This window comes from Apus apus, chromosome 14, assembly GCF_020740795.1.
Source record: "Apus apus isolate bApuApu2 chromosome 14, bApuApu2.pri.cur, whole genome shotgun sequence".
In the NCBI taxonomy this organism is placed as follows: Eukaryota; Metazoa; Chordata; class Aves; order Apodiformes; family Apodidae; genus Apus; species Apus apus.
The window spans coordinates 3,883,281-3,907,484 of record NC_067295.1 but is presented as its reverse complement, the minus strand read 5'-3'; the positions used below and the strand labels follow the sequence as shown (position 1 = coordinate 3,907,484).

Sequence of the window (24,204 nt, the reverse complement as noted above, 5' to 3'; positions counted from 1 at the left end):
TTTGTAATGTCACCAAAAGCGGGGAGTCTTGCAGAGTTTTCCTTCAGAGAGGGAATGGATCATGAAGCCCAGGGCTCTGAGTGCTGTCTCCCACTCCCAGTCACGGATGCCAGAAGGAGCCCAGCTGTGACTGGTGTGAATATCCGTGCCTTTGGGTGCTGATTGTGGCACCGGGCTCCCCTGGCAGCACACGCTGCCATTGTGTTTCCCCAGGAAGGATTTTCCTTCACATCAGGCTGCTGGAGCCAGCAGGCAAGAAAAGAGACAACTGGGAGTTTAAAATCTGCCATCTCTTAGCAGGAAAAAAACTCCCCGAGGGAGAAGAAACTTAGGATGTGTAGAAGGAGCTACGGGATGCTTGGCTGGGCTGGCAGCAGCGGAGGCAGAGGTGGGTGCAGGGGACAGGAGCAGCTCAGGGAGGCTGCCGACCATGGCAGGGTGGCCACAGGGCAGCGGGGTGCTGGGGCTGGGCCACTTGGCTTGAAGCCACTGGGACAAGTCCCCTCACCAGCAGCTGGAGGGTGGTGAAAGGTGGGGGAGCCCAGGGGGTCCCCGGTACGAGGAGGGGGCTGCCAGGCTGCTGAAGGACGCTGCTGCATCCCTCCCCACCGCTCCAGAGGCACGAAACCCCCAGCCCGGCTTATTTCCCCGAGCTTGACTCTTCCCCAAACCGAGCCCTTGCCTCCAATCCCTCTCCCCGGCCTTCGCCCGCAGTTTCTCTCCCCACAAGCCGCCGCCGGGGCCCGGCAGCCCGTGACCTCCCGAGCTCGGAGCTTGCCCCCCGTCCCGCCACGAGGCCGCTCCGCTCCGCGCCAGCCGCCCGCCCTGCCCGCCTCGGGCCGCTGTCCCCGCACCTGCCGGACCTCCCGCGGTACCGAGCGGGACTGCAGAGGCGCCCGCCACCGGGCGGGGGCCGTGACGGGAAGGCGGCCGTTCGCGGCCAAGGCTGGGGACGGCGGGGACGCCTCTGGGCTGGGCACCGACATTTGGCCCCGGCCCGGCCCCGCCGGCCCCGGCCCGCACCCCCGGCCCGCACCCCCGGCCCGCACCCCCGGCCCGGGCGCATGCGCGGCCCTTCCCCGCACGGCGCGGCGGGCGCGTGCGCGGCGGCAGGACGGTGGCCGGGAGGGCGGCGGGTCGCTCCGCCGGCGGCGGCGTCAACGCGGGGCGGGCGGCGATGAGGAGGCCGCGGGTGCGCGGCGGGGGCCGGGGCCGCCGGGGCTGAGCTGCTGCTGTCCTCCCTCCCTCCTTCCCTCCTTCCCCCCGCCGGACGGGGGTGGCGAGGGCCGTCCCGCCATGAACTTGGCCAGCCAGAGCGGCGACGCCGGCAGCGGCCATCTGCTCTTCGCCAACTTCAACCAGGACAACACGTAAGGGGGCGGCGCTCGGCCTGACGTGAGGGGGGCTCGTTCTGAGGGGGAGAGCCCGGCCCGAGCGGGGTGTCCCGGCCCGAGCGGGGTGTCCCGGCCCGAGCGGGGTGTCCCGGCCCGCGGGAAGGGGCAGCTGAGGGGGCCTGGCCGGTGCGGGGGCCGTGGCGGGTTCCCGAGCCCCTCCCTGGTGCCCCCTCTTCCCGTCGCCGGGGGCTCCGCGGCAGCCGCTGCCCTCCCTGCCGCGCAGCGGGGCCGGGGTCCCCCTCATCCCCGCAGCGGCGGGGGTGGGAACTCCCGCTCCCCTCCGGTGCGTGTGTGGAGCTGCGGGGGGTGAGGCCGCTCCCCTGGGGACACGTAGCAGAGGGCTAATGGGCTGCTCCAGCTGTGCTTGCAGCGTGTTGGCTTCTCCCTCCCCCGGGTTGGTGCCCTGGGGAGCTTTTCCTTCTTGCACTTGCAAGGCATTGCTCTTTGTTGCCTTGGGAAGGGGAGGGAGGGCGGTTTCTGCTTCTTGACAATGTCCAGATCTTAGGAGACACTGAGATAACGTGAAGACCCAGATCTTCCAGGAGGTGCACGGACTTTATCCCAAAGCTTCTTGTAGCTGTCTTCTCATACAGCTTTTTAATTTTCACTTACTCTCTGTGTTGAAGCAGAATGACTTAAAGATATTTTTATAAGCCCATGCAACTTTTGGGTTTGATTTTGAAAAAGAATACTTTCTCCTGTAGTCTTTGAAATTGCATTTACTGGGTGTCAGTTCTAGAAAGGGTCACGTAGCTTGTGCTGCACTTCTTGCAAATTATTTAACCTTTGCAGGTTATTTAGATTAATTGGTGCATATTAGTTTTTACATAGGATATTAAAGAACAATATGTTTTAGTTTAAGAAGTCTCTAATAGTTGGAGCAGTAAAGATCCTATAAAGATTCCACTGCCTTAAATACCTAAGAGATGAAACTGGGGGGCAGTAACTGAAAGAACTGGTACTCAAGAAAGGAGGGGTTTGGTTTTAGGAAGTGAGTAAGAGGAAATGATCTCAGCTTGGCATCACAGGACATAACCCACATGTGTGGTGGTGATTTTTTTTTTATTTTAACAACTTTTTTGTTTGCTTTCCAAGCCACAATATCTTGTCCTCACAAGAGAGGTCCTTGACTGTCTTCAGCATGTACTGTGGCATATGGGAATTGTGAGGATGAGAAGATGATTTATGGTGACTGCCAAGATTGAGGAGAAAGGTCACACTGGAGAAGGAGACGCTCTGTTGGCCTATGTAGGTGTTGTTGGGGGTGAATGAGTGGAGCTGGATAGATTGGGACAAGGTTTCATGGTAAATAAGTCAGGGTAGATGATGGGGGGGAAGCAATAGTCTCCTATGTATTTGTAAGTAAATCATTACCCTTGTGTTGATTCAAGCCAGAGACTTTTGCAACCTCTTTTTGTGTGTTTTCACTGAGCACCCTGCACAGCTCACTCTGTCATTGTGCTTATAAAACATGCCCGTGTTTTGCTCAGGTACCATCCATTTTATACCTATTGTTAGATAAAACAAGTAGTAATAACTGTCACCTCTTTCTTTTGCAGTTTATAAAGGTCATATAATTTTACCAGCTAAACTGTGCTGTCCAGCCTTGTGATCTAGAAGCTTTACTATTTCTCCTTCCTCAAAGCTACTGCCTCCTTACACCTCAGCTTTGTGGAGAGCTGGATATATTTAAAAGACCACCAAGCTGTAGTTAAAAAATATTCATCTGAACAAGAGAGCTGCAGGCCTGACTTGAGAACAAACCCAAGACAGGAGTGAAAAGAAAGCAAATAAGCTTCTCTAGGTCATCTTTGGCTTTTATACCTTGAAAGTTTTCTTCAAGGAAGACTAAAGTGTAAATCCTTTTTAACTTGAAGTTTATGGGGGGGTGGAAAAGGACAAGTGGCTAATTATTTCTTTCCCTTCTAATCCTCAACTGCGTATGCAACTTCACTACTGTTCCCATTTCATTTTTATGAGTATCTAGAAAGTGTTGTTTCTGTTGGCTTTCAGCATTCTCATGCCTATTGTATGGGTAGATTAAGAAATTATTTATATATATATTTTTAGATTAGCTGACAAGATAATTTTGGTGATGGTTTGGTTTAGCTTTTTATGTGATCCAGACCTGACCTCTGTAATTCAAAATCTTGGGATACAAAATCTTTCCTTGTCATCTTGGCATTTTTTTTTGAAATTTCAAATATCCATTATAGAAACAGCATAAGTAGAAAAAGGTTCCTGGTGGGTAATTTTTTGTCTCAAAATTACAAGAATAATAAAAAAGCCCCTCATTTGGAGGCAGGTGAGATGGTTGGATGATATGGAATAAGTATCCCCTCTTTCTAATAGTGTGTCTCGAGAGAAATATCTCCAAGAAAAGTAGTAAGTATAAAACAATCAGTCTTGGAGACATTCTTCCAAGCAGCTTCTTACTAACACACTTTGCCTAATGTGGTAAGAAACCCAAATAACCAAGTTGCATTCTAGTTCTCAAACTGAGTAGAATTGAGTGGTTGTGGCAGTTCCTTATACTAAAATGTATTTGTTTTTTCTTTTTTTTCCCCCCTTTTTTCCCTGCTCTGTTCTTGTTTGAATAGAGAAACAAGAAATCAGCTCCCAGAGTTTATTAGTCTGCTCTTCTGGATATCTAGATCATCACCACTTATTGGGAGAGAAAACACTTAATAGGAATGGATTCCTTAATAGGAATGAATTCCACTTTCCCATGGTGGGTCTCAGAAAGGTTGCTTATTTTCAGCTTATAATTACAAGTAACTGGAGTTGTTTTCCAGACAGGCAAGGTAAACAAATGCATATTCTTTCAGCCAGTTTATGAAAGGCAAACTTTGTTTACATCTTCCCAGTCAGCAGAGCTCCCATCATGTTTTGAGGTGTGCTTCAGCAATTAGAAAAAGAGCTGACAGACAAAACTGGAAAATAAATGACATGAGTGCAGTGTTATTACAGTTAAAACTTTTACCTTCAATAAGGTGCCAGTTCCACTTAGGCTCAAATGTGTCTTGCTTACCTAGACAGTAGAGCCAATTGCCTTGTAATAGGAAAAGATGGCACTTGTTGCTGGTCAAAGTAGGTATCCAGCTAACTTTTTCTAGGTTTTAGGAAAGATTGGCAGTTAATTCCTGCCTCCTGTAGGAAGGAGATGAGCTTCATGGTGGCTTAGTCAGAAGTAGTTAGAAAATGTTGCTGTTGCTTTTCCCAGTGGTTGCAATCCCTGGGAAGTGAAGCAGGTATCTTGCTTTTCTTACTTTGTTTCAGACCTAGCACTTTTCTCATGTTCATTCATGGATGCTGCTTGTAGTGACATTGTCTCTTGGAGGAGTATCTACTTGTTGCAAGTGCTGTCTTGCCTCTTTATTCCATATTGCCCTAAGCTTTATTTACATGAGAGTGTGGAGTTACTGGCTGGGTCTGGAGCTCTGCCTGAAAACACTCCACCTATAACACAGCAGAAGCTGTTGGTTTGTGGCTTCTCTTTGATACAAGATGTTTTCATTAAGTAAAAGACATGGAGAAGGTCGTTTTCAGAAGATGTTAGTGTGCTTGTTTTGGACCTAGCCCTTTTCCCTAGTGAATCAATCATTGCACAACTCAGCATGACTGGCAGTCTCTGATGAAGAGGCAGAAGCTCCAGCTTGCAGATAAAAGTGAAGGAACTGATCAGAATTCAACTATCCTAGCAAAACCAGGCAGGAGAAACTTGTAGGTGACCTCAGTGCTGGGTGTGTTTTAGTATTTAGAAATGTTTAAGGATATATATTTGATAAGAAGGACCACTGAAGTCTGAGTGCTGTTTGTATTGCTTATGGGATAACTACTGGAACTGAGCTCAGATACATTTATGAAGAATTAATCTCACCTCACAAACTTGTACAAGCTTTAAAACCCACAAGGGAAATGCATAATGTAACAGAAGTTTGTAACTTTTTAAGCAAAGCATAACATCAAGAACTGTAAGCTTATGTTTATCTATAAAATAGGTAAAACTTGCAGTCTTTAAATTGCTACACAAATATTGCCAGAGAAGGCCTTTGGACAAACTTTAAAATTACACAGTCTTCAGATTCAATTTTAAAAACAATGATTAAAAAAAACAAACACCTGAAGAGCCTACTTGTGACATATATGCAAGTCAACAGGCTGTAGAGAAGTCTTAGTTACCTTTTTAAAAAGAAGTAATCAAGTGACAGGACTTGGAAACAAAACAGTCACTGTAGTTCTGTAAACAGACTGCTGATAAAGGACAAAACCAAGCCTTGCATCTGGATTTCTAATGAAGACATGTACCTTATTTACAGAGTCGTCTTTAGTCTCAGCTTTCATTTATGCCTGGAGTTACATGTGACAGCAACCTGTCCATATTATCTGTTCTTTCTGATTTAATTCTGCCTTTTTTTTTTTCCCAAATCAGTTTGCTTCTGTGTTCTAAGCAAGTGCTTAGAGCTCACAAGTTGTGTAGCATGTACAGTTCCCTTACCAGGTGATGTTTGGGTCTCTGTAGTTATCTGCTTGTACTGAGAGGAACAGGAGTTAGGTGCTGAGCATTCACTCCTCTGCCTTTGTTTCTCCTAGGTTCAGGTGTCATTCACCCACGATCCTTGAGGACAGGAGAGCTCTATATTCCAAGGAGGCTTTAAAGCTAAGCCAAAAAAAGGAAGGAAGGAGCAATCAGGTAGCTCTGGTGCTCAGGGAAGGCAGCTGTGAGAAGCAATCCTGGGTGGTGTTACTTGCTGCTGTTACAGTGGAGCTCACAGCTGGGGTGGGCCTGCCAGAGGAGCTGTTCTGCAGTGTGTGACAGTTTGGCCTGAGAGCAGGGATGTTTACTTGGATTATGAACTTGGTTGTCTCAGCCTATTGCTGCATGTTAATTGATGAGCAAGTGTGGTCTTCTTTTGCTGTAGCAGATTTACGTTTGTGTGGGTTTTCTTCTTCTAAAAGAACAATGGGGAAATCTCCCGTGGCTTGTCAGTGTTGCTGAGCAGCCTGTTGACCCTGTGAGTTTCTGTATTTAGCTCTTGTCCAAAATAATGACATTCTTGACCTTTCTTTTAAGACATGTCTGTAAGATGTTACAACTTTGGTTTCAGCAGGCATTTGGGAGGGGGAAATAAAGCAAAGTAGGTTTCTAAGTAATTCTCCTCTTAAGTAATTTATTTTTCTTATTGTTATTTTTCCCCCTCTTTATCATAAGCCTTTGTTCACAAAGCATTTTGTCATTGGAGATTTACATTGGTTTTGAAACAAGGTGGAGCATTAGTATAATGAGACTGTATCATAATGAAAGTAGTTCAATTAATTAGTTATATAAAATAATAGTGACTTCTAGAGATGTTTATACTGCATTTGCAATTGATTTTAATCTGAGAGAGCTGCCCTTAGTAGGATCATCCTGATTAATGTAGAATATTTCTGATTATTAATTAAGTTCCTTTATGATACAGAAAGGGAAAAACTGGTTTTCTTCCTTTGTATGTATATTAGAGGAGCAAAAGAAAACCCGTATGATTCTAAACCATCTGAAAAAACTTGTTTCTAAAGAGCCAGAGAGATGGAATCAGCTGATTTCTCACTTTAGGTGAGTGCACTTACAGTGAATGTCAGCTTCTTGGAACAAGTATATGAAATATCTCATCAAACTGGCTGCTTGATGAGGTTATTTTTAATTATTTATTACAGTTGCTCTTGAAAATACTCTCTCAAGATTTAGGTAGTCTTGGATCAGACTTCAGTATTATCTTTGAAAAAAACATGTAAACACAGTTTCATAAATCATGGCTACATTGGTAATTTTGTACTGAGTAGACAACCTTAATGATGAAATAGCTCAAAGGCTACAATCTAAGGTGTGTAATAGAGGCTACACTTAATAGAACTAAAAAGCCACCTGTGTGTAGCATAATGTTAGAAGGGAAAAAGGCCATTTTTGGGTATTGATTTTATTTTCAATTTCAGTCTCTCATCGGTTTCTGAAAATTGGTGCTAATAAAGCATAACACCCACATTGTAAAAGGAGCTTCAGATAAACTACAGTAGCTTCTTGTTGGCCACTGTCTATTTGAGCAATGGCTGAATTACTTATTGATCATATTTCTTCCCCATATGGTTGCACTTTCTTTTGAAGATGAGGTAATTTTGCCTAGATGCTTGTTTTGTGAGGTTTGGTCATTTAGATACCTACCAGGTGTCTTAAGGGCTTAAGTGTAATATCAGTGTGGGGGAAGATGGGGGATTTAAATCATGATGATGATGCTGGTATAACTCAGCGTAGTGAGTTTTCTTATTACATATAAAAAGCCTTTTTCCAATAGTTTCATAAGAAGTAATTTGAGAGTACATGAAAAAAAAAAAAGCAACAAAAAAACCACAAACGAATCCAAATCCTCCCAAGCCATGAATGCTTTTCTAGAAGAAAAATGGGTTGTTTTGCAGTTATGCTTGTGTACTGAAATGGGTTTAATTATACTGACTCAAACTCTCCTGTGTAAACAAATGATTTGTGACTTCTTCACGTTGATCCTGAAAGAAATAACAAAAAGCAGTTGTGGGTGGAAAGGTCTGTTCCGTGCTGCTTTGTTTGGGCTTCTGCTCTGTCTAGTGATTTTTTTCATGTGTGCAGCTTGCTTCCACCTTTGTCTAAAGCTTCTTGAGAAGCACAGCTAGTCCACATGACAAGAAAGAGGGGCTTGTTTACTGGTTTCAGTGATACTGTTGATAAGAGAATGATAGAGCAATATTCCTTATTTTACCCTGTGAAATGCAGAAGTCTCTTCTGCCTGGTAATGCCCTCACAGGTGGGATTCTCCATGAGTAGATCATCCTCTGTCTTTTGTAGAACCTTTATATTGCAAGGAGTCTTGTGACCATTTATTTTTAACTCAGCTGAGTGCTTGTTTACCTTTGTGAAGTGACAGTTCTAATGTCGTTCCTTGCTAAACTTTCTTTTGAGGGAGGCAGTAGGTGAGCTAAGGAAAAGCTATCTCATTACTTTTTTTTTCCCCTCCAAATTACAGTTTCATATTTTTGTCACAGGATTTGAATTTTCATGGCGTTGTAATAAAGTTATTGAGGAAAAACCCTGCAGCATCTTTGGCAACTAATCAGATACAGTCTGCTGGACATAATAATTTTGTCTGAAGTAAAATTAAACTCAGAATTTCTACAGTGACTTAGAGGAGCAGCAATGAAATGTTGCTTTATAGTTGCTCCTCTGTCTTTTACGCCTAATATGTTTTTTTCAATATCTTGATTATTGAATCTGGGGAGCCTTCCTTCTCTTGCCTGGATGGTGCATGTTTTAATTTGAAGGTTTGAACCTTCTCAAATATAGTTTCTTAACCAAACTGTGCCAGCTGTGATTTTTTTTCTAGAAGAGAAGGTCATACCATCAGTTGATTTTAATTCCAGAGGGTAAACCATGTGAGGAACGATTTTTTTGATCTTCTGGGTACCTTGGAGTTTATAAAGGGTTCACTTTAGAGCCAGGAGAGGAAAAGACAGACCAAGAAATCTAGGAATCTGTGTTGTATTCTAACTGCAGAATTACTGATTAGTGCATTTGAATTAGAGAGAATCATCTTGCTGAGTTCAGAGGGTGTTTTGGCAGCGTGATTGGCAGGGTTGAGTTTAAACCTTGTATCAAATTACTTGCCACAGTTTGGCAAATGAGAATACATTTTATTGGAATTTAATTAGTTTTACTCCATGTGTCTTGGCAGTAAGAAATTTGTGAACTCTAAGCATGCTAATACAATTCTGCACAACTGTATTGACTGTTAGTTTTCTTTTTCTGTGGCATAAAATCATCCTCTGCCTGGGGAGGGGAAAATAAGAATGTGCCGTTGTCTGCTGTAAAGACCTGCAAGGCAAGCCTAGAGGTTTTTCTAGCACAAATTTAAGACTTTTCTTTGACTCTGACTGAAAAAGCAATTAAATGGTCTGTGACCTAAGTGTGAGAAGTGTAATGGAGGAAAGAAGGGTTTGTAGTTGTTTTTTTAATGTTCTGCCATTGTTAAAATCTGTTTAACATCAGTGCCTAGCATTTTTAAGAGGGTGCCTCTGATCAAAGATTCAGCAGGAGTAGTTTTACTACTTAGACCTAACAGTGTTCTTTGGAGGTGCTAGAAGATCATTAAATGAACCCAGAGAAAACTAGAAATAGCAATCTATAATTCCTTATTTTTTCTTTTAATATGAGCATTCTTTTGGAGTAGTTGGAGAAGGTTACATTATAAAGAGCAAAAAAATCCCCAGACAATCCCAGTTTAAAAGGTCTTGGAGGTCACCTCTAATGATGAGGCAATGATGTAATTGGTTTGTATTACATGATTCAAGTCATCATCTGTCCTCCACACTAAGTTTGTGTGGAGAGATCACCAGTATGAATTGGGCAGTAGGCTTACATTAAGCTGTGAACTCTTATTTCATAAAATGTGAAGCAGGATTGCACACCTGGGGTAATTCTGAAGCTGTTTGGCCTTTCCAGAGTTGAGGAAGCCGTGTGTGTCTGTGGTGGATTTTTTGCTCAAGGTTTTTAATCCTTTTCTTACTGAGCTAACCCAACTGGAGTCTCAGAATAGGGTAAGAGTCTATCCAAGGGTAATTAATGACTGATTTCATTTATGTTCCTGACTGGCTTGTTTCTTTTTCAGATCCCTTGCAGTTGGCAGTAAATCAGGCTACAAATTCTTCTCTCTTTCTTCTGTGGACAAATTAGAGCAGATCTATGAATGCAGTGAGTATCTGGTTGGGTTTTTTTCTTATCCCTTCAGTTGGCTTAATTTGGGAAGAGTAAGACATGTTTCATTTTTTCACAGGTGGTTTGAAATTGACATAGGAGGAACCTTAAGTATATGATGAAATATGACACAAATACAAAACAAGTAGCAGGGTAAAACTGTATGTCAGTCTTTTGTATTTAAATTTAGCTGATATGTTGTGAAATTTAGTAATAGCTACAAGAACAACTCTTTGCTTTTCTAATTTTATGTCCAGTAGCCAGACTATGTAGTAGCTGAGCATAAAAAACAAATCACTGGTGTGAGAGTGTGTCTTTTAGGTCTTTATACTGGCTTTTGGGACAGACAATGACTAATAGACCATTATCAAATAAAAAAAAACAACAACCAACAACAAAGCCTTTATTATCTTTTTCCTTAATCCTAATATTTGCTGTTAGAAAAAGACTTGTTAGAGTGATAGCTGCAGGTTTACTCATCCAAAAGGGTGAGTAATGCAAATTCCCCTAACTTTTCAATACTAATCACAATTGATTAGGATGTCAGGTGAAATGGAGGGAGGCTTGAGGGAGAAGTGGTGTCCTCTGTTTTGCCAGCAGTTCATCAGCTCCCCCCCTTTTTTTTTTTTTTTGAAGTGCTAATAAGTAAGCTATGAATGCTATGCATGAGTATCCCTGCTTTCTTATAAAGTCCACGGGAACAGATGGTACCAAGAGCTGTGATGTCAGCATTTCTATCCCAATGTATCACACTACACAACAGAGTTGTCTTCAGACTCCATTCCCTAAGTGACCTGACCCTGTGGCATCTTAAGTTTGGAAGTGGTGTGTGATTCAGATCCCATGCTACCTGTGGTGACAGCCTGATGGTACACACAGCGAATGGGGAGAAGTAATTGTGAGGTTCAAATTAGGCACCTGTGGTCAAGTTAAATGGTGTTGCAGCTACATCTGCCTCTTTGAGTCATGGTCTGGTTGTACTGGTTAATGGGTGGCTTGAATTCCATTTTATGCTATCGAGTTGAGGTACCTGAGCTCTGTAGCATGTTAGGAACTCACAGTATCTGCCCTGATATCACCCCAGGAGGCTCAGTGAAGATGACTCTTTGAGTGAGCACTTTTAAAGACCCCTCCCTCTCTAAGACTGATCTACCAGTTCTCATGTAAGTGTCTAAAGTAAACTACAGAATATGCCCCAGCTGTCTGGTGTTTAAGAGAGAGACTGAAAATAGTGGGAAGTTTCTTTACTCCCATCACTGACTTCTCCTGTGACTTTATACCAATCACCTAAGTCCCTGCTCAGCTGATCCCCCTGTGAAAATAAGTATTAGATTGGAGAGTGCCTTGGAGATTTTAATGAATGCTTATAACATGCTTCATGTTCTTGGATTAACAATGGAATAAACAGCGCTGCTGATCATAATCTATCTGGTTCTAACCAGCTCTTGTCTGATGCTACATGCTTGTGTTTATGAAACTGTAACCTTGTTATGTATTTGCTTATTCTCCTCTCAATGCTGATGCTTAAGTAATTTTTCAGTTCTTTTTCTTCTCACTGTATTTGGATCCAAGTTCTGGTAACGCTCACTTGTGTAGTGTTAAGGAGAAAATACAAAGAGAAAAAACAAACCTGAGTAGCAGCATTGCTGTAGGACTTAACTAGTGCTTCTAAACATGATTCATTCGGGTCAGCTGGATGTAGGATGTGCAGCGTGGCCTGGTACTGCACTGGAGTGGCTGCTTGGTAGGAAGTGTACATGGCTTGGGAGCTGTGAGGAGATTTTTCTCACTCCTTCCTGTTAGGGAAGACAAAGGAACAGAGGTGCATCCTGTATTTTTCAAGTAAGTTTAATTAAGAGCCCATCACAAAGCTTTCTCTAAAGGCCTGTGTTTTAGTAAGTCTCTTTGCCAGGAGGCTGAAGGATTGTTTGTGCCTTATCAGTGTTCTCTTCTTGCAAGTTTCTTCTGTCTGTGACTGCTTAGTTCTTGATAGTGCTCTTCCCTCCACTTCCCATCAGTGCAGCTTAGGACAGCACTTTTTCCATCTCAGTCTCTGCTGCTGTTCCTCCTCTGAAATACCAGTTCTCCTGCCTGGGAGAGTATCCAATCCCAGCAGATCTGTCTTACCACAGTTTTCCCTGCATGGGGAAAGAAGCTTTGCTCACCCAGGAGCAGTCAGGCTGTTTTTAGGTGTCTGTGGGCTGGTCTGCTGACTCTTACAAAAGGATGTCATCATTAGGAAGGACTCCAGGCTTAGCTGCAAAGCTGATAACCTGCACTGTAAAATATTTGAGAAGCTTTTTATGTTACTAGTCTGATTCAGTGCACCTCTGCATTTGAAAGCCTGTGCATGACTTCATTGCATAGATTCATAAAGTCATTGAAGCAGATTTCTGTCTTTTTCATGTGTTGTGTGTGGCATCAGGAAAGTAAAGAACAATTCCTTGAAAACAAAGTAATTACTAAAATGCATTATCCCTCTTGCCAAAGCAAGAAAATGAAATTTTCAAAGCCTCTATTAGCTCTTTTGTCTTTTCTGGAAAAGTACCATATTAAATATGAGCTTTTGATAAAAGTCAATTCTGTTGCATAAAATCCTGAAAATGCCTTGTATAAACCTGCTCCTTTTCCATAAGAGAGCTGTTTCTTTCTCCAGCTTAAAAGAATGTAGAACATTAAATATTTTCTGTCCTTTTTCTTGAAATAACTGCCCAGAAAAAGCACTTTCAAAGCAGACATGTCACACAGTGATGACATTGTCATATGCTGAGGATGTTGGGCAGAGCTTTTTTTCAGGGAATTTTTATCATTGGTGACAAGAACAGTGCCAATTACTTAATGTGTCTTTTGGCCAAAACAGAAGCCTTCAGAAATAAGCTTCTCTTTTTTTTTGTTGTTTTTACTGGCAGTTTTACTGCTTGGAATGTGTTGAGCATTGAGCTCATCCAGATACTGACTTCTGGAAAGTGTGGCTGTTTTGGGGGATCAAGGCCAAAGACTTCAGGTCTTGATTCTGTTCTGTAATGGAAGGACAGATGGAGCTGGTAGCTGTGGGAGAGCTGCAGGGAGTGGTGAAACTCTGGCCAGCTTTCTCCTGCTGGGAAACCTGTCCACTGTATCTCTGGGGTTTTTGGAGGGGAGCTTCAGGGGATGGGAGAGGGAATCACACATGCCAGGGTAAATGCTGTGGAGGGACTTGGGCTCCTACCAGCTTGGTCCAATACTGTACTATAATCAAATCCTCTGAAGGAGCTTCTTTCCCAGAGATCCTGAGCTATTGTCCCTTCTGTCTTTCCCACATTTTGAATGGTGACTCTTGCGCCTCCTTTGCCTCCAGTGCTTCCACAGCAGAACATGTGACAAAAGCAATGCTGCTTTATGGCTACCCAGACATTTTTACATTTGATTCCTGCACAGGCTGGTTTTAGGGACTGTCAGGTGAGAGATGAAAAATACTACTCAGTGGCTGAGGAAGTCTTATGATAAACAAGTTTACCAACCTTTCTTTCTTCATGGAGAGGTATGCAGAAATTCCAGGGGTTTTGGTCATCAAAAGCCCTTCCATGCATAGTAGAGCTTTAAAAGCAACAAAAGGTACACACACAGCCTGAAACAGCAAAACCTGTTGCTTTCCTAGATTGCTGCAGAGATAAGAGAAGATTGTAAGATTCTGGAGCTTGAGAATTTGCTGGGTTTTGTATCTTTTGGAATATTTTTTTTCTATTGGATCTTGGGCAGGGGGGAGTGGCTGCTCTGTTCTGAAGTGTAAACTTGCCTGACAGCTGGGGGGGAGGGAGGTGGGAAGTCTTTGTAGATCAGCATTTACTGGGTAGATTTTCTGCTTTTAAAACGTGTCCTGCATCCCACTTCCACTCTGAGCTGTTGGGGCAGAACGTTGTGGTGTTAGATTGTATTTTCTTAGTGTTTCCTGTTGATCATTCTTCTTCCCTAAAATCTCCCTCTGTGTTTTTCCCTCGATACTGTGGTTCCTCAGCTGACACAGAAGATGTGTGCATTGTGGAGAGGCTGTTCTCCAGTAGCCTGGTGGCCATAGTTAGCCTTAAAGCTCCACGCAAGCTGAAGGTTTGTCACTTTAAGAAGGGGACAGAGATTTGCAACTACAGTTACTCCAACACCATTTTGGCTGTCAAACTCAATAGACAGGTGAGTACTCATTTTGACTAGGTGGACACACAGGAAGGGGTTGTGGGTCTTACTCTGGCACTTCCTCTGCCCGTTGATGTCTCTTCCTTTGGTGACAGAATTGCTGTTTGAAATCGACTTGCACGTTTCCAACTGTAGTTTCTACGTGGTATCTTAGTACTCATTGGTGAAGTTTTTGAGTTAAGCACCTGCAACCATAGTTTGCTGTATTACTAAGTAATTAGGGGGTTCTTCTGCAAATACAGATTTTTCTGTCTTTGACCAGTTCATTCAAAGTAGAGAGAATGGCATCTGAAGGAGAAAATCACTTCAGTGTCTGTCCCTGCCACCAAAATCAGGTGTGGGAGGATGGGATTCCTCTTTAAAATCACAAAGGAAACTGTGGCTTACTTGATTTCTGGTGTAGTGAGGTAGCTTTAAATAAGTAGCATCTTGTTAGTCATAGAATCATAGAATCTTAGGGGTTGGAAGTCATCCAGATTTAGTCTATGAAATTGTAAATAAGATCACAGACAGAATCACAGAATCACTTAGGTTGGAAAAGGCCTTCAAGATCATCGAGTCCAACCACAGATGTTGAAGAACTTAATCAAAGGTGTTTTTTTCTTTTGAAAAATCCCCTTACAAGTTATTTTAAGTGATAGACTCTCTAAGTGGATAAAAAAGCTCATGTTTTTTCTGTTTAGCCAAATAGATTTCCATATGTGAATTGGCCTCCTGGGGGAAGGGGGGTAATGCTTAAGGGCAGAATAAGAATTTAATAGCTTTAGATGAAGGTTTCTGGCTTACTGACTTAAACTAGTAATGTAAACCATTTTCATTTAAATTAATTTGAACTAGCATGGTTGGGAGAAGTGAAGTGCACTGGTCAGTTCAAGTGACCCAGTGTAGTGTTGAACTGTTGAAGTCTTGTCAAGAGGTGTCTTGTGTCTCTCCTGTAAGACTCTTATTTCTTCCCATCAGGTGGGTACAATCTTTTCTCTCGGAAGGTGCCTACTGCATTTTGGATACAAAATTGTTTAGGATTTATAAATTAATCTAAACTCCAGTCTGATGTCAGCATTTTGTCCTCTTTCCCATGTCTAGAGGCTGATAGTTTGTCTGGAAGAGTCTCTTTATATACACAACATACGAGACATGAAGGTATTACATACAATCAGGGAGACACCTCCCAATCCTGCAGGTAAGTATGGTACTAGAAGCTGACATGACTCCAAACAGTGCATTTTGTGTCAGTTTGTGATGTTTCCTACAGAGAACTGTAGCATTGTTAATTCCACTGTCAAATACAAGTAATAATTAAATACGTGAGTTTTGTCTTAGAGCCTACCCGTTCAATCCAGATGAGGTTCTTGAAAACAATTAAGAGACTCTGCCTTAAAGGGCATCTTTCAAGTATTCTGGTCTTCTAGAATGGATATGTTGCAGTATTGGAAAGAAGTAGAGGAGATACAAAGTGGATTTTGACAGCACTTAGTGTAGTTAAAGGCTTTGTCAGGTTAATGCTTTAGGAGTCGAGGCAGACATGGGCAATTCTACTTCTTAATCAGTTATGGTGTTGTGTTTTGTATTCTTCCTTTTCTGCTTCCTATCAAAATTTATGCTAAATAGTCGAAAATGTTTCAGGTTGGCTCTGAGACTACTCACCCTTGTTCTGTTCTTTTGCTGCCTTGTGAGGATAACTTGAGTTATCTTCATAATATTCCAGCACAGAATCAGAAAGTTTTGCTGTTTAAGTTTTGAAATTTGCCTCTTTCTAATTTTTTTTTTTCCTGCATCCCTTCTAGGGTTGTGTGCTTTATCAATAAACAATGATAACTGTTACCTGGCCTACCCAGGAAGTGCAACTATTGGAGAAGTACAAGTCTTTGACACCATCAATCTGGTAAGGATCTCTGTGAATGCTGTTTCCCCTTCTAAAGGGGCAGTTTTTGGAAATCACTTAACTTGCTGAGAGAGGAATTACTAGACACCCAGGCTCCTCTGTGTCAGTTGGCAGTATCTCCTGTAGCCAGGCTCCACAGAACATCCACAAAGAAAACACAGACTCTCATATTGGATTTGATGAGTTGGGCAGATGGGTGGAGGAAATGGAAGTAATTTCTGTTGGAATTGTCAAGTGTTCTGCTGCTTGTACCCTCAATGCACAAGCTGCAGTGAAAACACCATGTCCTTTTACTTAGCAGTTACTGAAACAAATATTGAAGCTGTTGTCCATGAAATAAAACCATATTTGCCTTGAATGCTCTTAAACATGCAGTCTTAAGCTGCAAACCTGTAGCTTTTAACCTGTACTCCACTAAGATTGTGTTTTATTGGTTCACTCCTGCAGAGAGCTGCTAATATGATCCCAGCTCATGATAGTCCCTTGGCTGCTCTGGCGTTTGACGCAAGTGGTGCTAAACTTGCCACTGCATCAGAAAAGGTAAGGGGTGGCTTTTTAGGGACTGGCTGGCAGTGATCAAAAATGACACTTGGTTCTAAGCTTTTGAAGCATGCACAATTCCATGTGCAAGTGCCAAAAAATAAGGCTTACAGTTCTAATGACAAATCTAAGTTAAGAACTATTAGTGATATTTGACACAATTTCCGTGCTCTAAAATGTTGTGTGATGGTGTTTATTTAAATAAATACATTTTAATCTGGCTGTGATCAGGGCAATACTCTGAGTGTTGCTCCCTTTAGTACAGGATACTTATTAAAAACTGTTTGTCTTGTTTTGACACTATCTTCTGATGAAACCAAGACAGTGAAGGTCAGAATAGAGAGCAGTGTCTCGCCAGGCTTTGGCACACAAAGATAAATTGTCTGTTCAAATTGTGTAAATTAGAAAGTCTGAAGCTTTTGCTCTTTGAGTAATAATCTTAGAATATAAGGGTGTAGCAAATTGAATCTGATAAAGGCACAAAGACGTCCAGGAGACTGTACTTGTGGTACTTACCTAATGTGGTCATTTTCATGATGAAGTATGGTAGGAAAGGGCTATTCTTGATGTAAGGCTTGTTCTTGACATTAGTAACTCCCACATCTTGTTGTTTCCCTACTCTTCAAACACATCCTACAAGCAAGCTCCATAAATATTTCATGCTGGAGTGTGGTGTGCATCAATGGCAATAAATTAACAGCACAATGGTTTGCTGGTTGCGGTTGTACTAGAGCTAACACACAATGAACGAACTTGAAATGAAAACTTCAGTTGCTGTTTTGTTTTTTTTCTTTACAGGGGACAGTAATAAGGGTGTTTTCCATTCCAGAGGGACAGAAACTCTTTGAATTCCGAAGGGGTGTGAAGAGGTAAAGTTCTACTGGGCTAATAATTATCTGAAGCTCATAGCTTATGGTGGATCTCCAGTATGTTCTGCAATTGAGCTGGCACCCTGATTTTTGCCTATTTCCATCTTCATCCCTGTCTGTACACTTAAGAGTTTCGACCTGAATGTCTTCTAATTTCACTCCTTTGGACCTGACTGTTCTACAAATCAATCCTGTCAGAATTATACTCTTTCTTGCCTTTTAAAAAATTGATTGGTGAGGGAACTTGTTTAAAGTGGGTCACCTTTTGTAAGATAGATTGTATTCTTATGGCAATTGGAGGCAGTTCATCTAATATTCTTGCTCTCTTCTAAATCCTCTTAGTGCTGTGATCGTTGATAGCCACTGTGAAATGATGCTATGATTTGTGGTAGTAGTAACCCTGTAGTTCCACTGTACTTTATACAGAGGTAAGACTGAGTTCAGGTTGTCACTAATTTGCTCCAGTATCTGGTGTGCATCAGAGTGGAACCTCATGAATGGGGATCTTGCTCTTATAGTGCTTTAAGAAGGTATCAGAGAATTCAGAATGCTTATTATGGAGCTTCTCTTTTTACTTCTTTGTGAAGCAGTGATGACTGAGAAATCTGCTTAACTAGTAATAAAGCCAAATAATTTGGCTTAATTTTGAGTCACCTGCAGTAACTGGCAGGAGAAGAGCAGATGAGTCTGCCATGCAGCCCAGTTCCTCCCAGCTCTCACAGTGCAGCTCCTGTGAACATTATGGAGCTCCTTAGTGGTGAATGTACAGAAAGACTCCTGCCTGCCAAAATGGAGCAGTAATATTTTGATTTAAGTCAATTCCCATGAATTAGTTAACACTAGCTTTCTTCTTACACCAGTTGGTGAAGTACTAGAATGTAAAAAATAATGCTTAATTGTTTTCTGTTTTCTTTTCCCCCCAGGTGTGTGAGCATCTGTTCGTTGGCCTTCAGCATGGATGGCATGTTTCTGTCTGCATCCAGTAACACAGAGACAGTGCACATCTTCAAACTTGAGACTGTGAAAGAAAAGTAGGTTTCAGAGGTGCTTTAGATTTATTTTTTTTTCAAGGAAAAGGCTTTAACATTTATTAGACTCAACAGAATAAACTCTCCAAAGTGTGGACAGACTTCTCTTAGAATGCTTCTGCAAAGTAAAGGGCATAAGGAGTTACTTAGGAATCAGCAGCTGAGCTGTGTACTGTTTTCCCAGTGAAAAGATTTTTTTCTGCCCAAGAGAAATTGTCCATTCTTGGCAGAGGAACATGAAGCAGTTCTAACATCTTCAGTTACAATTTTCCTCTACTGACATCCATGTGGGAAGAGCTATCTCAACACAGGGCTTTAAAAGGCACCAAGTTGTAAAATGTTCATATTTATGATTTGAGAGGACAGTCTTACCTTTCTGTGAAAGTTGTTGGAAACAATTACTTGCTTAGTGATAATCAGGTGAATCAAATCTTGAAGTGTAGCACTTACCAGTAGATCTTGCTCTTGTATAATGAACCTTACAAAATGCAGTTTTATAAGCAGACACATCAGTTTACAATCAAACATGCTTAAATAACAGGCTGAGGGTATTGTAGGACACATTGTACCCTGTAGCATAAACAGTGCATTAGAGTTCTCAAGGGTATTAGTTATTTCTGAAGAGAAACAAATAGCTGCTTAATCTATTGAAAAACAGAGAAGTTTCAAAGTGTTTACACACCTTTCTCTCTCATGTGAAGGCAAGGTCAGTCACTTTTTGTTTTTTTCTTTTGACTTGTAGACCTCAGGAAGAGCCTACAACCTGGACAGGTTACTTTGGAAAAGTGCTGATGGCCTCAACCAGCTACCTGCCCTCTCAAGTCACAGAAATGTTCAACCAGGGCAGAGCCTTTGCTACAGTCCGCCTGCCCTTCTGTGGGCACAAAAACATCTGTGCACTTGCCACGTGAGTAGAGAAATGGAGTTTGCATTCCTCACCCTCTGGAGTGCCACCTTGGGGTGTGGAGAGGCTGGCTCTGTAGAACATAACCCCAGCTCCAGCAGAGTGGGTAGTGCAGAGAGCAGTGATCACCTGTAATAATTTCAAAGCCTCTTCGTGTTTCAGAGCAATGTGTTAGGGCTAGCACCTCACAGTCCTGTGAGGGGAGGAAGGAAAGGTGTCATAAATATTAGATGAGAACAGACTATTTCTGAGTTTTGGTTAAAGATGTCTCTTAATTTTGAAAGAAAAATGATGAGAACAGCCCCATGGGCTTATGGCACTTGTTTCCATTAGTGCCAGGGGGAGTGATGCTGTTTGTTGTTAGTGAATTGCAAAGTTAGGCAATCCAGACTAACCATTCAAGAAGGCTTTGAGAGCCAGTTCATATTCCTCTTGTCTCTAACAACATAGCATTCATTAAACTTATTTTTGAGGACTAGTCTAATCTTTATTCTGTCTTCACAAAAGGCAGGCCCCATTTGGCACAGCTACCAAAGCAATAAACTGGGTTGGCTGTAAACTTGTTTTGTGGGGATTTTATAGTTTTTATGCTAAATTGACTTCATGTCTGTACTTTCACTCCTCTGATCTCAAAGCACCCTTGAAGCAATAATTATGCCTTGTAACATTTCTGAAAGAAGTAAGTACTTCCCGTTAGGATATTTGTCTCTGGAGTTGCACTGAGCTTGGAAAAAGGATGGTAACTTCTGAATATATTTTATTGGGTTATATGTGAGTTGCTTGATTCTGCCTTATTTTTTTTATGGACAGTTCTTTCCTGGGTGCTGTTAACAATGCACCTCTCCTCCACAGACAGGCTGAGAGAGTTGGGGGTGTTCAGCCTGGAGAAGAGAGGGCTCCAGGGGGACCTCCTAGTGGCCTTCAGTGCCCAAATGGGGCCACAGGAAAACTGGGGAGGGACTTTTTTACAAGGGCTTGTAGAGAAAGGACAAGGGGTAAGGGATCAAGACTGGAAGAGGGGACATTTAGGTAAGACATTAGGAGGAAATTCTTTAGTGTGAGGCTGGTGAGACCCTGGCCTAGGTTGCCCAGGGAAGCTGTGGCTGCCCCATCCCTGGCAGTGTTCAAGGGCAGGTTGGATGGGGCTTGGAGCAGCCTGGTCTAGTGGGAGGTGCCCCTGCCCATGCAGGGGGGTTGGAAATAGATGATCTCTAAGGTCTCTTCCAACCCAAACCAGTCTGTGATTCTATGATTCCCTGTCTAGGAGCAAGAGTATAGAAAATAATAACTTAGAATCATGGGAAGAAGGGTGTGCATTCTTAAGCTTTGATTCATCTGTTGCTCTCCCCTAAACCTTTCTAGAATCCAGAAGATCCCTCGTTTGTTGGTGGGAGCTGCTGATGGGTATCTCTACATGTACAACCTAGACCCCCAAGAAGGAGGAGAGTGCACACTAATGAAGCAGCACAAGTAAGTCCCATTTAGCTGGGAGCTGTTGTATTTTATTTCTCAACAAAGTCCAATTTGTTCTTCAATTTAGTTCTGTTCTGCAGAAAGTCTTAGAACACTTCATTTTTTTAAACCAATCTTTTTCCAGACCTCTGAGGTGAACAAGTAACCTCAGAATCCCCCTGTGCCTTCCTCCTTAGTATCCAGTACCCTGAGCACTGCTCTACCAGCAGAAACTAAACACTGATTGCAGAGAAGGATCTATCACTGTGAACTGTGTGATCCTGTTCCCTCCCACTTGGCAGTTTTGAGTTCAGTTACTTAAACAAGAACTTGAAACATTTGACACCATCCTCTTCATCAATAAATGAAGCAACTCCAGAGATGAGAGGGGGAGATGTTACCCTGACTTCACAGAGGGGAATCTGGCCTTTGAATTTATCTGTGTTCCTAATAAACTTCCTTGCTTACAAGCCAGTCAACTAATGTTCTGTAGCAGTACTGTAGAGCACTTAAAGAAAGTAAGATAAGGTGTTATTTTATAGTCAGGTTTGGCAGGAGAAGCCAGGGCAGTGGGATTGCTTAGCTGGTCAGTCATGGAATTAAAGCAAATAACTCGCCATGATAATTCAGGTTTGCAGCTTTGATTAATCTATAATACTGGTCAAAAAACCATCCCTTTATCTGAACGTTTTAAGGTATGACCTCTGGTTTGACTTGTAGATGAATCTCAGAGAGAAGCAAGTTTTTATCAAGTTTTTAATTTCTGAAATGCTCTCATACCTTCATCTGGAGGATTTTCTAGTATATGTGCGTGAAACAACTGCTGCTGTTGTCAATAGAGCTCAAGAGACAATCTGTCGTATTGCTGATGGGAATGGTGGTTTTTTTCAGTCATGCCCTCTTGTTCTGAGTCTCTTTTCCTAGCACCAGCCAATAGGATTTAGATCCTGTTGCCATGTCAGAGGCAAACATGTCCCTGTTGTGTCTTCGGTGTTAAATACAAAGTGTTGTTAGATGCCTTCTCGCCAGTCCTCTGGAATGGAGGGACCAAGTTCTTCCTGTTCCATGTGTGTATGCATTATTCTTGCTCATCTGATGAGATACTCCTCTACAGCTGTCAACTAAAGCTGTGCTGTGCCCAGCAGGTCTCCTCTCCAGCTAACCCCTCTCTGTTTGGCAGGCTGGATGGCAGTATGGAGCCAGCCAACGAAATTCTGGAGTCCGCATCCCACGATCGGCCCTTGGTAGCACAGACCTACAGTGCTGCTGTGACTAAAGGTACATACGTGCCTTCCTCACCCACAAGGCATGGTAAGGAGAAGGCTGGACACGGGGCAGAGAGCACCTCTGTCTATTGCTTCATTCTAGATGGCTGCCCGAGCTCATCTGCTGCAACACTGAGCTGCTCGTAACTGCAGGTGTGATGTGGAGCATGGGTGAGCAGTAGGAAAAGAGCACTTGTGATGTACAGTAGCCTCCTGTAGATGGATCACTGGTCTTTGCTACTTTCTGAGTAGAACTTTGTCTCAGATTGTGGTTGATTATTGTAGTGGTAGTTGCAGTGCTTGCCAAACAGTTCTTGAGATGCCCCAACAAGATTGTTTCATACAGGAGTTCTGCATCCAGACCCCATGCAAAGTGTCTGAATTATAGCCCACCTTTTGTTAACAAGGTTGATATGTGCTCCTGTCATTCCTTTATGGGAACAGTGACCATTTAGCCTGATTTGGTGCTCTGTTAAATTGAGAGGATGAGAATTTGGTTAATGCTGCAGCTCTCCTAGTGGAGCTTCTACCATCTTTGTGTGGTACTCAGGTCAGCTCTTCAACTGCACAGGAAGGACAGCCTGGAAGTCTGCACGTGTAGCAGCACTGCTGCAGTTGCAGTTGTAACGCATGGGTGGAGATTAAGAAGAACATCAGCCAGCCCAAAGCACAAGCAGGTGTTGTACATGTGCAGAGCAGTTCAGTTGTGATCATAAACTGGTCTTGGCTGGGAGAATCACAGTCATCATAAAAGCAAACATGGGGCGGCAGTGAAACCGTTGCAAGTCGTATCTGCCACTTCAGCTCGAATCATTCACCTTGAATCCAAACCTTAGTTTGTGCTGCTGATCCCCCAACTACTTGTTCCTTTCTCTCCAGCCTATACGGATGACCTGGGTGCTGTGGGTGGAGTTTGCCTGGAAGATGAAACCAACTCACTTAGATTGGATGAAGACAGTGAGCATCCTCCCATGATCCTTCGGACGGACTGAACCTTGACCTGTGAACTCACTCCTGAAGCAGAGAACACTGGCTTGATGTCTCTTGAGGAATCTCGTGTTATGCTGCTATGAACTTTGACATGAGTTGGGAGAGAGGATGACAGACTCTTACAGTTTTAAGTCATAGCTGTAGTTCTAATTCTATACAATTGGAAAAAATATATGGTTTTCAATTCAGTGGCTTTTAATCTTGCTTATCTATTTTAGCTGTGTTTATTTTTTTTGTTGCCAAAACCTGCTGTTTGTGCAGCCCTCAGAGCCTACTAGCTTTGCATGCCTTCATGTGCCAAGCAAGCATAGGAGGGGGAGAGAGAGAAGCCACTTTATAGCAAACTCAAGTTTGTATTTTTTTTATATATGTATATAATATTTAGCTTATATAAGGAAGGAGTCAAGAAGTGGTTCTGGAAGCTGAGACTGGTTCTGCACTGACAAAGGTCCAAATGGTTTCCTGTGCATGGGCTTGCAGGCATACCTAGTGACTGACATGCAACCTTTCAAATGCAATGGCCTGGTTTTTTTGGTTCTCCCTCCCCTTTCCTGGACCATTTTGTTAATTAAAATTCCTTCTGAATGTTGTGTATTTGTGGGACTGTTCTGTTTGTTGGGATGGAAAACTGAAAGTGTTTCCCTGCATAAGGATATAGGATATAGAATATAGAAAGTGCCTTTACAGGGAAGAAAAGGAGCTGCTGCAGGAAGCAAGCTAGGAGGACTTGCTGGAGGCTGTTTGTACACCTTTAGTACTTGGGTGTCTACAGCCCATAGTGGCTGATAAGTTTGTGAGGTGTTTTGTTGTTGGGTTGGTTTTTTTTAGAGAAAACTTGGAATGCACTTTCTTTCTCTCCTGTAGGTTGTCTTATTTCCTTGGCAGAGCAGCAATAACCTTTTTTTACACTTTTTTTGTTAAATTCAAAAATTATCCAAAGCAAGGATCATGTCAGGCT

General features: G+C 42.6%; 1 protein-coding gene across 4 annotated transcripts; it reads left to right on the top strand.

Annotated features, from left to right (window-relative positions):
* Positions 1 to 1,119: 1,119 nt before the first annotated feature.
* On the top strand, positions 1,120 to 23,840 carry WIPI2 (WD repeat domain, phosphoinositide interacting 2). Of its 4 annotated transcripts, none has more exons than XM_051632106.1 (12): positions 1,120 to 1,370; positions 10,064 to 10,146; positions 14,144 to 14,313; positions 15,400 to 15,496; positions 16,101 to 16,198; positions 16,646 to 16,738; positions 17,537 to 17,607; positions 18,531 to 18,638; positions 19,378 to 19,542; positions 20,902 to 21,009; positions 22,172 to 22,269; positions 23,136 to 23,840. In XM_051632106.1, the coding sequence occupies exons 1-12, from the start codon at positions 1,297 to 1,299 to the stop codon at positions 23,246 to 23,248; spliced, it is 1,278 nt and encodes a 425-aa protein (XP_051488066.1). In that variant the 5' UTR covers positions 1,120 to 1,296; the 3' UTR covers positions 23,249 to 23,840. The 4 variants fall into 4 exon arrangements, with proteins under 4 accessions (XP_051488066.1, XP_051488065.1, XP_051488067.1 ...); XM_051632105.1 differs by having other exon boundaries at positions 22,172 to 22,302; XM_051632107.1 differs by lacking the exon at positions 23,136 to 23,840 and adding an exon at positions 22,360 to 23,128.
* The last annotated feature ends 364 nt before the right edge of the window (positions 23,841 to 24,204 follow it).

Bases quoted from the DNA above. Each gene is read 5' to 3' on its own strand.
- WIPI2 (XM_051632105.1), top strand. From the start codon at position 1,297: ATGAACTTGGCCAGCCAGAGCGGCGACGCCGGCAGCGGCCATCTGCTC. The intron at 15,497-16,100 runs GTAAGTATGGTA...CATCCCTTCTAG, and splicing joins GACACCTCCCAATCCTGCAG to GGTTGTGTGCTTTATCAATA. The intron at 21,010-22,171 runs GTAAGTCCCATT...TCTGTTTGGCAG, and splicing joins ACACTAATGAAGCAGCACAA to GCTGGATGGCAGTATGGAGC.